The following is a 12,436-nucleotide window of genomic DNA, read 5'->3' as shown; positions in this document are numbered from 1 at the left end:
TTAAGCTTATTATAGTCGCCATGATGTCATGCTTTGGTCAACATGAGATGATTGACTCATTTCACTCAGGGTGTCCACAGGGAGGGTGTCTATAGCCTCATGAGTGAAAAATAAAATGTTGCAATTATTGAAGAAATATTCTATTCTAACAAATGTTTTATTATGTATCAGCCACCAGCCATTCGAACGTACCCTTTAATACTAGCGCGTTGTGCTGTAACCCTCCAACATCGCGACTCCAGTCACACTGCACGTGTCACACCCCATAACTTAAGGCTGTGTCCCAGCCTTTATTCAATAGGCCTGCAACCTTGAATTCACAGTTTTGGCTGCCACCAACTGTTTTTAGGTGGCCAAACTATTCCAAGAAATTTCGTGAACTAAAAAAAACAGTCAAAGGGTTAAAAGAGAGATAAAAAGACAGATAGCTCCCAGACCTGTCAATCACAATGTAGTCACAACCGTAAGCATACCCTGCTTTGCTGTCTAATTTACTATAAATGGGTTGATACTTTACTAAATTTACATCATACTCTATTGAAGAAGTCTGGGGATTGAGACCATCAACTAATGTTTACAATGTTTACTAAGTAAATAAATCAAGTGAGAAGTACGGTCATTTTCTCATAGACTTTCATACAATATGTCTTATTTGTGCAATGAGAGGAGTCACCTCCTACTGGCTATTAGAAAGAATGCAAGGCACTTCAGCATTCACATCGGCTCCACTTTTCACAACCTGAGGTTGCTGCTTGTAAATTATGGATATCATCAGTGCACACTCTATTTAGAGCTAGTAGTATTACTTCAGGGTAAAACACTTCAGTTACTTTCTCACCAAGTACCTCTTTTAAATTTTAAGAGCAGCACTCTTAAGCAGATAACCCAAAAATGTCTGAGAGCAACGGCAACACAGACAAATGGAAGGAGATTGATTATTAGTGATTTTTACAAAATGGAGACGATAACTTGTAGGATTAGAAATTAATTTAGAAACCTTATACGCTAAGAATTGAAGGTTGCATGCACAATACTATTTCACAGTTATATAAATGTAAAGGGGAAAGATACAAGGGTTGCAAATGTGCAGATTGCTTAGATTTCAGATATGTATTTGATGTATTTGACATTATATTCGTTTCTTGTTGGCGGATGAGATAGAAGTGGATGGAGGTGGAGGTTGGCGATAATAGACAAAGATTGTGATTTCTTTGAATCTTTTGGGAAGTAATCACTGTATTAAATAATAACTATGAAATAAAAAGAAACAAGAAAAAGGGCATACAATATCAGTAACAGCTAGAACAGATCAGTAACAACCCCCTATCCATTCAGCAGATTATACAGTATTGAGGCCTATGTAATATGTGTTGTGTGAAACATTACTAGAATACTCACTTTAAAGTTACCACTACAGCACTTATGACCCCACATCACTGGTTGTCTGCTTGCATTTCTACTTTTATATATGCAATACAATCATAACTATGAGATAATAAATCCTATTTAAATGATACGCAAAACGATCCCATAATTACAACTCATCTCACGATATCATAATTATGACATATTATATACTCAAGATTATTAGAAATGATCTCATAACTCAATCATGAATCATAATTATTAGGACTCACATTTTTTCTCAGACTGGCACAAAGCTTCCAACCATCTGTATTACGCAACATACTGAATGAAGCAAAACCTTTATCATAACTTTAGCTACTTCAATCAATAATATATATATATATATATATATATATATATATATATATATATATATATATATATATATATATATATATATAACGTCAATATATATATATATATATATATAACGTCAAAAGCAATTGAATCTAGTCACATTTTCTCACTTTTTTTCAAAAGAAGAAAATCTGATATTCAAACCACTTATAGACACCATAATTGGTCTTTATATCCCTTGAAACCTTCCATGTCTCTGTTTCAATAGAATATCTGCAAGGAGTTTGCACGGCTTTGGAAAACATAAATGTTTTCACCCACTTCATAATTGGACATTAAAACTCTAAGAATGAATTAATGATTACATTATTTCTAAGAAACACATGATTCCTTATTAAATCATTGCTGAGGAAGTGATGTGAACACCGGCAGAGCAGAGAAACGAAACAGAATAGTTATCTGGGTCTGCTTACAAGTGAATGTTGCACCATTTCCTACATTAAACTAGTCCAATCACACCTATTTAGGCCACAGGGGACCAGAATATGCAACACAACTGTTACAGTTTGATGCATGAATGAAACTCAGAGTGGGTCAGCATAATCTTTGATCATCACCAGCATCATTTTAAGCGGTTGTAGCCTGCATGGCTCACAAATGATTCAATAAGTTTGCAGCATACAACTGTGTTCTTCTTAATTAAGTTATATAACCCCTCTCTGCTGTAGATATAAATATAGGACCTTGTTTTGCATAATACTGGAGACTCTTTGTGTGTGTTCTGGCTGTCTCCACGTCTTCCAACTGATGCATGCTGGGATAGATTTGATAGATTTAAGACCAAAAAGGGGCACTATGCTGCCTGAAGGCAAAAACAGAGAGGGCGAGGAGGAGTTTGTTCCCTCAGGCTACTGTGTACACTGACGTAACATAATCCATCCACATGTCATTTATTGTTATATGTACCGGTAATGATGTTTACATTTTCGGAGACTCATTCCCTTTTCAATGTTTCACTGTCAAAAGTGTCATTTGTCTAATAAACCAAATCAAATAAGATCAAGTACAACTTATGATATTACCATCAACCTCAGCTGTATATGGTGTTTAGTACTAATTAGCAAATATTAGCACACTCAACTGTGAAGGTGGCCATGTCAACATTATATCTGATGTGACTATCGTCACTGTGAGCATGTTAGCATGCTGGTGAAGTATAGTTGATTCAGTTCAATTCAATTCAATTCAGTTTATTTTGTATAGCCCAATATCACAAATTACAAATTTGCCTCAGAGGGCTTTACAATCTGTACACATACGACATCGCTGTCCCAGGACCTTTAGTTACGGCCTCACAGAGAAGCTAACGTGGCTGTAGACTCCATGTTAGTCTCCATGTCTTCAATTTCTAAAAAATATTCAGTTCTAATTTTACAATGCTCAAATTGATGCTGTATTGATTATACCACTGGTGGAATATGTTTGACTGAAGTCAGAAAATGTTTCACCTTCCTCTGAAATAGACCTGAAACAAAGCATCCTCTGTTGAACTGGTTGAGCAACATCACACAGTAATCCAGTGACCTCCTGTACGCAACACCCCTTGTGGTTGCAAAAGGATGACTTCTGTCTCATAACACACATGGCAGCCGATGGTCTCTAGTGGATATCATCAACGTTTGACATACAAAGCGATTTGTAGATTTGTGTCATACAGTGTGTGACAACTCAAATATCCGGTCTCTCAGGTTATGACCTCATATTTTTGGTCTTCTGTTGCTTCTCATGGTCATATCTCTTGTTGGATCTTCTTGTTACTAATAAACAGAACATTGCAAATAAGGTTAGTCAGGCAGTGATTAATCTGCGTCAGTTTAACACCTCAGCTGCATCCGAGTGAAAACACCCCAACGACCTCTGTGAGAAATAAAAAGGATGTTCTCATCCTGCTGAAAGCCCTTTTGGCAAAAACACAAAATTACTGCTTTTACACTGACAATTTGATGTCTATTGCTCTCTAAAAGCATGAAATAGGTTCAGAAGCATTATTACTTGCCTCAGTGTGTCTGCTTGCACAAAAGCAAGGATGAACAAGTGACATTAAAAGAGGATGTGGCTGAGCAGTTGGGTCCTAACACTTCTCCCTAATTTCTGTAACCTTTATCAGAGTTATATTTCATAGGTTTCCACTCATAAACTTCCCTTTTGGTCCTTTTTTTGTATCCAGTTTCAGTTTTAAAACTAAGAACAATTCATGAGGATGAGGTCTAATTCCGACACCAATAAATGAAAGACTGAATGTTAAAGCAAAGGCATGAATGAACTGCACAATGTGCATGAAAGACATTCTGCATAAGGTGGTCCTAATTGTTTATCCTTCAAAATGTGAAATGTGAGAGAAATGGTGTACGACACTAAATGTAACTGAATGGTATTTCACTGTAAACTTAGAGACAAGCTGATGAAAAATACAAAGTAAATAAACTTAAGGCAGTTAAAGTGGAAACACGGGGGATACTGTATGTTAAGGGTTAAAGGACTGATTAAAAATGTTGAGAAATATGCTTATTCACTTTCTTGCTTTTTCCCAAAATGTTTATTAAAGCTTGGAATCCTAATACGCACTGCAGATTGATTGACGTATTGCAGAGAACATGAGTAATACTTCTGGTGGGCTGCTAGACATAAATATTCTAACAATGAGTATGAATGAATGACTTGGTGACTAAGTTTCTTGGCGGATTCTCAAGGAGATGTGTATCTAAATCGTCATGGGAACCTGAGCTGTTTATGTGAGAGGACAGACTTTAGTCATTGTGGCATTGCAGGTTTAAAGTCATTTGATTCATGTAGATTTAAAAGCAAATATATAGTTTATTATCAAATATGTACAAATTCACCTCAATATTCCCATTCACATAACGTTCTCACAAACTGTGAAATACATATAGCTTATTAAAAAATATTATAATTGTAACAGTATCGTTGTCAGAATGTAAAACAAATGTAATTCAAATACACGTCTTGATAGCATACTTTTCTATTGCTTTAGTGAGACAACAATAAAACTTAAGATGTGTGCAATAAATCAAGCACTTGTTTCTGGGGTGGAGGGTGTTGTTTTTGCACCACATACACTTCCTGGCATCTCGTACAGAAAGTCCCTCACATTTTCACTTCATAATTGCAGCATATCTGGGAAGTCCTTTCCTTTACGGCGGTTGTCACAAGATATGAAAATGTACGCCAGTAACCATTTCTGGCCTCTCTCCGTCCCTTTTCATGACACCGGCTGGTTCTGAACAAACTGTCTTTACGACAGAGTTGACTAACACAGTCATATGAGGCCATGGCCAACCCCGAAGCATGTCTTCTCCATCTCAGAAGGAAAGTTTTTGGGGCTCCTTTTGGTGTTAAAGACTTAACGCCCGTGTAGTCAAGACAACCAACCCCACAGCTTCTCTCAGGTAGTCCTGCATTAGGCTCAGCTTTACAGTACAGCTTCTACAAACATCATGTCTGTGGCATCTGTTTTCTTTACATCTTAACTGATTCTGATCTGGAGTCCAGTAGAGCCTGATAGATGTCAGACCTGAGGAAACGTGGGTAAGAGTCCCTCTCCATCAGCCCGTAGACGATCCTCTGGGCATCGTCGAAGCACACGGTGGTGGGCGTCTTCATGTTCCGCCTGATCAGCTCTCTGGTCTTTTGATCAATGTTGATCTGGACGCAGAGGAATAATAATAGGGACGATTAAAAAGGAGCAACAGTGGTGTTAGGTATAGCGAAAATAAAGTACATCTCTGCAATATAAAAAACCTCTGTGCTTACTTCTCTCGGAGCCTCAGCTTGAATATAGCGTTTGAAGATCTTTTTAGCCCTGGAGGACATCCTGAAGGAAGACTTAATCTTCTTATAGTCCTCACACACCAGCCAAAACTCAATGTTTTCATCACTGAACTCTGACTTCAAGAAGGCCTGGAATATCTTCATGCCATCTAAACAGATGAGAAGTTAGTTCGTCAGCGTTGAGGAAGAACACTGATGATGAAACTTGACAATGGGATTATGTGTAACTTACATTTGGATGATAGAAGGCTCTCTAGTGAGTGTGACCACTGGGACATCTCTTCATAACAAAGCCTGCAAAACGGGGGCGCACTGTCACTCACATGAGCAACACCAACATTTCAGATCTTTAGTTCCCAGTGGAGACATTTCCTTCACTCACCCCTCAGTGTTAGCGGCTTGAGACGATCTACACTTCAGTCGAGACTTCAGGTTTCCTGCCCTGGTTAAACAAACACAAATCAATCAAGCTTATTTACTGGAAAGTTGTACTTATATACGAAAAGGCTGAACAGCAATGACACACAAAAAGTAGATAGTTGTGATATATATTTACCTCTTTTTGCTACTCGTGTCCATGTTGAGGTGCTGCAGCTCCCGTGGTGGTGATCCAACTAGACTCGGCATTGCAACAATGCGTTTGTATGTGTGACCGTGTTGGGATGCTCTTCGAGACTTGTGAGATCTGTGACTGTGTCTGTTCGGCGTCGACTAGATATATATACACAGCAGAAGTCTGACATGAGGTTGGTGTGTAGCGTCACAACATCACGATGAACTAACCACAGAAAAAGAGGAAGTTGGGTGTGACGCAAACCGACGCAAACTGCAACTACGGTCCGTGTGTACTGTACGTAGACCTGCATGCAAATATGGCAGAGGAAAATTCAGCAGCAGATGCCTTAGTCCAGTCTCCCCCCAGAACCAATGCCACTGTTTCAGGCTTTGGAAACGATTTCCCCTCTACAAATGAAAAGGTGAACTGACAAACAATAAAATGCATGCTGGCTCAAATCGATACACTGAGGGGTTTTGCTGCTGCAAGCTGATTCGGTCTGGTATTAGCTTTTGGTTTTGTAAATATTAGAGAATTAAAGCATTAGGCAGTCAAAATATTCCTTTAACCAGCTCACTTTGTTAACTTAAAGGGGGAGTTTTACCAAAATTGTTAAAAAGATATGTTTCTCTACTTACCTCTACTGCTATTTATCAATCTAGATTGTTTTAGTGTGAGCTGAGGATTCTTTTGGGACATATCGGCTGTAGAGATGTCTGCCTTCTCATGAATTTAATGGGACTATATGACACTCAAATACATTTGAATAACTTAAAAGCAAGGTCTCTTTCCAGAGATTGTGACCCAGTTTCGTATGATACTCCACAGACCTAGTTGTGAACAGTTTCATGTTGTGGGAAACTTTCCCTTAAAGCTAGACAATGCTCGATAAGGGACATTACTGAACCAGTGACTTAAGACTCTTTTCCTTTTTTTGACTGATACACTATGATTTAGCACGTATTTACCTCTATCCTGTTCAGGAACATTCACAGTGCACTGCAATTAAACTCAGCTGGTGTCACTGACCCTGTCTAGAAATAACTGGATTGTTGATACAGAGTATATTTATTATCCATGTGTGTTGCTCCAGTAAGGCCCCAGCATCTAAGTTTCTACATGTCATTACTTCAACATGCAGTTCTTACTGGCGTGTATATTGGGTCTTGTCTTTTAAAATAGTTTTTGTCTTGTTTTGTCAGAGTAGCATTTGGTACTCAGTCTTGCTCTGGGTGCATTAGAAGTTTCTCTATTTGCTAATGCTTCATACAGTTCACAATAAATAGCTTCTTGCCATTACTAGATTGGAGGCATACAGGAAATATGGGGGGAAACAGAGGGTGATGATATGAAACACAAGTCGCCCGCCGGAAGCAAACCAGAGACACTGTGTTCATGTTCTAAGGCGCCACAGCGTTTCTATTTCAGACAGGACTGAAAGTGGTAGAGACAAAACATCCAGTGCCATATCTATGCAATATAAATACAGTAAAATAAGACATCTTTGGCTCAGGAAATAATTTTGATCTGAAATCTAGAAAGTTTAGATCTAACCAGATTGTAAACATCATTGAATAAAATATCTTCTATTCTTCCTCCGTGTTGTGAGCCGTGTCACTCAAGTATGTTTTATTCACTTCCTGTTGACAGGAAACGTCAGGACACTGATCAGAACTTTTTATGCTGTCTTTTATGACAACTTTATGTTTAAGAAAAGTGTGGTTTGTTATAGCTTGTACTCAGCTTTTCTATAATTATCTGCTTTTATCACATGACATTTGAGATCTTCAGCTTTAATCACAAAGCCGCTCCCATTTATAACACAGTGGCAGTCAGCAATGGACACCACTTTCATCATAGACTTTTTCTCATAACCTTATATATCCTGTATGTTCCCGATCCTCATATGTGAAACTGAATATTTGATCTCCCACATTTTCAGCTAACATGGTCCAATATACCCAGTCATGTCGCTGCTGTATATAAAGCCTTGGAGAATAATGCTAGAGACTTTCCTTACATCTCATATAGATTCATTTAATGTAGCTAATTCAGTTTTTTTTTTTTAACTAAATTTCACTAAATTAGATTACTCAAACTCCTGCATCCCTTCAGTGATTACCATCAATTTCAAACTTTTACTGTGAAATCTATTTGTCAGGTAACTTTTGTACTTAAGTAACGCCACTTCTGTTGATATTTTAACCCAAACCACAATATCTTTCTCCACTTAACCAAGTAGTTGTGTTCAAACCTAACTAAGTTGTTTCTAGTGAAGACAGAAGTTTATTTTGAAAACAATGTATGCATGTAATGACACATGTTGCTGGACTTTTGTCGGAAAAAACATTTTGTAACATATCATACGAACTGTTACGCTGCATGCTGGTGCTAGAAGAAAAGAGGGAGGATCACCAAAGTCATTAGAGTTCATTCTCTGGGCACCATGAATGTATTTCTACAGGATAGCCTACAAAGTGTCATTTGTTTAAAACCTTGTGCTATAACCTATAATTCTGCTCTATCCACCTCTCTATTTTATTTCAATGTCATCCTCCTCAGTCATTGTATTGGACTGCTTTTGTTTTTCAATCAGTCTGCACTCACAGCTGATTTACTACAAAATCATAATGCAACTTCACAGTGAATACCAACAGTATCTCATCTCAAGTGTGTTTACACAAGCTGATTTTCATACTGAAGCAATTGAAAACTATGGCAATGCGTACAGGAATGTATACCTATTTTGCAAGAAATATAGATTTTGAGTAAACGTCTGAGCTAAAGCATAACAAAATGGAAGGTCCCTTTTAAAAAAAGGATTCTTAAATATATCATTTTAACTCAACGAGTGGCTTTTGGACCACAAGTAAGTACTGTTTTGTCACATTGTCTCTGTTCATGTTAGATTGCTTGACAGGAAATGTGTTGTGTGAGAAGGCAGCTGTTGAAGGCTTGTGGTGACATAAACCGTTATCTCAGACATTTTGTTTATCAGTGGCAGCACTCGTTTGTGAGTTTCCTCCATGCTGTCACTCTGAGAATTATTACTTTGCTCAGTTTCTATCATTTGTGTCTTCTTCACTTCCTGCAATATCTATAGTTTTGCTGGGCTACACACAGTCACAAGTGCAGATTAAAAACGTGGTTTGTCAAACTCGATATTTTTACAGTATGAACTTCACCCTTCTCCCACAAACAGGTGAGTGCAACAAGAGTTGTCTGAACTAGAGGAAGCTGTGGTCAAAGTGAGTTGTACGAAAACACCTCTGATAATCAATCCTCCGTACGTTCAATATGACACCAACGCAAGCAGAACTAAATGTAGGTCGAACACCCTGCAGTCGCATGGAGAAACCACGCTGTGCCTACTTCCACTTTCCAAAACCCCCCAAAAAAACAATGACACCATAAACACGTTACGATTGTACATGCAAAAGGGAACAATGTAACTGTAGCATTTTTATGCATCTTGTCATTTTTTATTTAATCCCTATATGCTGCTTTATTTTTGTGGATCTGAAAATCACGTCTCACTGTGGAAATCCTGCTTTATTATGCTGTTTTGTATTTGCATGCTTTTTACATCGAAGAGTTTTACATAGAAGATTACATAAGTTTGTAAAATCCACCAGGTGCTTGCTCGACATGACAAAGCAAATAACGAATACTGTCGAATACTCTGCATGACACAACATATACTAATATTCTTTTGGGGGAAGATCCACATAATGTGCTCAGTTGGTTACACAAGTGATCTCCCATCCATGCCCTTCCCTGTGTGGGGCACATTTGAGGTGATTTACACAGTTCCTCTTCACATGCTCAACAACGTCTAACGCAACTGAGATGTTGAAGACATACGCCACACAAAGAGAGAGAGAGAGAGAGAGAGAGAGAGAGAGGAAGTGTTATGTATTTTGTTGTTGTATCTCGTTTACTGAATGATGCGGCTTGAAGGAGTCTGTTGCCATCTGGTGTATTTTTTTACTAATGACCAGATTAGAGTTTACAGACAGGTCTTCTGTGATGACGAAGGTGATTTGCATCATTCAAAAGGACCACACCCAAAGGTCAACCAACTTTTTAGGTTTTAGGATACATCCAAACCAGCACAAGAAAACACAAAATCGAGACAAATGTTTAACAATACACTCGCATATTTATTTGCATGTGAAAGTTGAATTTTTTCAGAGCATGTTAGGGTTCATATTTGCATAATCAATTATGTGGTGATAATACTTTACAATAAAGGGATTCTTTTTATTATTAACCTCATGGGCCGGAGGAGAGAAAATAGATAATCATAGAAGAATTAAGTGCACAGTCTTTTTAAAGATTTTACCATGACATAATTAAAGAAAGGAAGTATAATACAAGCCACACATTCTCTTGAGCTGTAACTGTCTAGGGAAACACACAGGTTCAGAAAAGCTATTTCTGCTTGGGATCTGGATTGTATGGCGTAAACCTGTTATCCACACTGAAATAAAAGAGGGCTACAGCAGATCAGAGTTGGTGAAAAGCGGTTGCGAGCCTTTTGTCTGAGAGGCTGTCCGTTTTAAAACAGTCACCTTGAATTAGTTCTTCTCAGGAGTCCCTGATAGATGTCAGATTTTAGAAAGCGCGGGTAGCAATCCCTGGCCATCAGACTGTAGATGAGCTTCTGTGCTGAATCAAACGAAGTCAGGGAAGGCTGGGAGATGTTCTTTGTTATGTTTTCTCTGGTACCACAATCTATGTTGATCTGGAATCAAACAATATTGCCCAGAGGGCGTCTCAGAAACTATTTACATCATCATTCACTGTTATGTTCGGGGGGGAAACAACTTGTGTGCACTTAAGTAGTAACCTTCTGAAGTTTTGCCACAGTAAAATACACAAAGACACCACCTTATAACAGTCACTATATCACTGTAGACCTGCAAAATTATAATTATAATCAATAACCGTCTTTTTTAAAAATTTAAAAATTTGAATTCCTAAACGTTTTTAGCTCGCAATGGTTTACCTGTCTGGGCGCTTCTGTTTCGACAAACTCTGAGTAGATCCTGTTGGCAGAGGAGATCATCTCTGGCGCCATCTTGATTTTCTTATACTCCTCACAGGCGAGCCAAAACAGTATGTTCTCCTCGCTGTACTCAGACTTCAGAAACTCCCGGAAAGCTATCTGTCCGGCTGGGAATCACAGACGACAGTAAGCGTGTCGCAATATATACAATGAAATACATGCACAATAAGAGGATACTCTCACCTTTACAACTGAGGACTTTGTCCACAGACTCACTCCAAGTCTCAACATCCTCCAGTGGATCCTTGGGAAAGCAACACAATCTACCCTTGAAAAGAGCATCAAGATCTATCACTAGCCCAGTTATCTGTGAACTCCACAGCACATACCACCTGCACAGCAGGTCAAGTAATTCATATGTATGTTATGCTCTAAGATGACTTTCAGTGCATTTAAGCATATGACAGGAACCATATATCACGACAAGCCCCATCAGAAAAAAAGGCACAATGCAAAGTGAGACTTACAGTGAGTGAAAAACTCCTTGGCATTTTCCACATGGCTGCTGTAAGCTGTTGCTTGCTGAAAATTGTAAAAGCCCAATAATCAAATGTGCAGTAACTCACTTTATGGCCATCTCCTCGTCCTCTACAAAGGGAGACAGAGATAAGATCCTGCCAGACTGAAGATGGGGTTGTGATTGTTTGGAAACGAGGGAGTCAAGTGACTGAACAAACCTAAATGATCCCCACCCAACATGAATGGAATATATGGAAATCTGTATGCAAAGTGTTGTTGTTACGAGAGACGTGGCATCCTTCCGTGTCTGTCGCACCATGAGGAGAGAGCTCAGCTGGGATTTACGCCAAACTCACTTGTTGTCCAGGATCAGTGCTCATCATTAACGTGCATGTGACAATATGAGGGTCTATATCTATTTTAAATTAATTGAATTAAGATTATTTAAACAAATGAATTTTAGATTACAGAACATGTTTCATCCATCAGTAAGAACTGTATTTGTATGAGTATAACCAGCTATATGTTAACATAATTGCCTGCTGTGGTGGCGTATGACATCAAATTCAGAACAAAGATTTAACTATAGCAATGATCAATGGTCAGGAAGCTCCGGGGGAAAGATCCTGACCATAAACAAATAGCCATAAACAAATACACGATTAAGGAAAACTCTCTTTGTCCTGCCATTTGCATATCTGCAGTGTTCCTTATTTATCAAGGTGGCAAAAGTGCACAGATTCATCAATGTGCCTCATCGCTCAGTTGATGCAGGTATTCACCAGCCCTTGAAACAT

General features: G+C 38.4%; 2 protein-coding genes across 2 annotated transcripts; both read right to left on the bottom strand.

The window, feature by feature from the left end:
• Positions 1-4,554: 4,554 nt before the first annotated feature.
• Positions 4,555-6,330, bottom strand: LOC117746995 (regulator of G-protein signaling 13-like). Its single transcript, XM_034556363.1, has 5 exons — positions 6,110-6,330; positions 5,936-5,995; positions 5,786-5,847; positions 5,536-5,702; positions 4,555-5,427 (listed from the first exon to the last, which is right to left on the bottom strand). Exons 1-5 carry the CDS (start codon positions 6,178-6,180, stop codon positions 5,242-5,244), a joined length of 546 nt encoding a protein of 181 aa, XP_034412254.1. The 5' UTR covers positions 6,181-6,330; the 3' UTR covers positions 4,555-5,241.
• Positions 6,331-10,330: 4,000 nt separating this feature from the next.
• Positions 10,331-11,757, bottom strand: rgs1 (regulator of G protein signaling 1). Its single transcript, XM_034556047.1, has 4 exons — positions 11,747-11,757; positions 11,364-11,443; positions 11,121-11,287; positions 10,331-10,856 (listed from the first exon to the last, which is right to left on the bottom strand). The coding sequence occupies exons 1-4, from the start codon at positions 11,755-11,757 to the stop codon at positions 10,680-10,682; spliced, it is 435 nt and encodes a 144-aa protein (XP_034411938.1). The 3' UTR covers positions 10,331-10,679.
• Positions 11,758-12,436: the final 679 nt, after the last annotated feature.

The sequence above is a fragment of the Cyclopterus lumpus genome, chromosome 17 (assembly GCF_009769545.1).
Source record: "Cyclopterus lumpus isolate fCycLum1 chromosome 17, fCycLum1.pri, whole genome shotgun sequence".
Lineage (NCBI taxonomy): Eukaryota > Metazoa > Chordata > Actinopteri > Perciformes > Cyclopteridae > Cyclopterus > Cyclopterus lumpus.
This window is presented reverse-complemented; position numbering and strand designations above follow the sequence as displayed.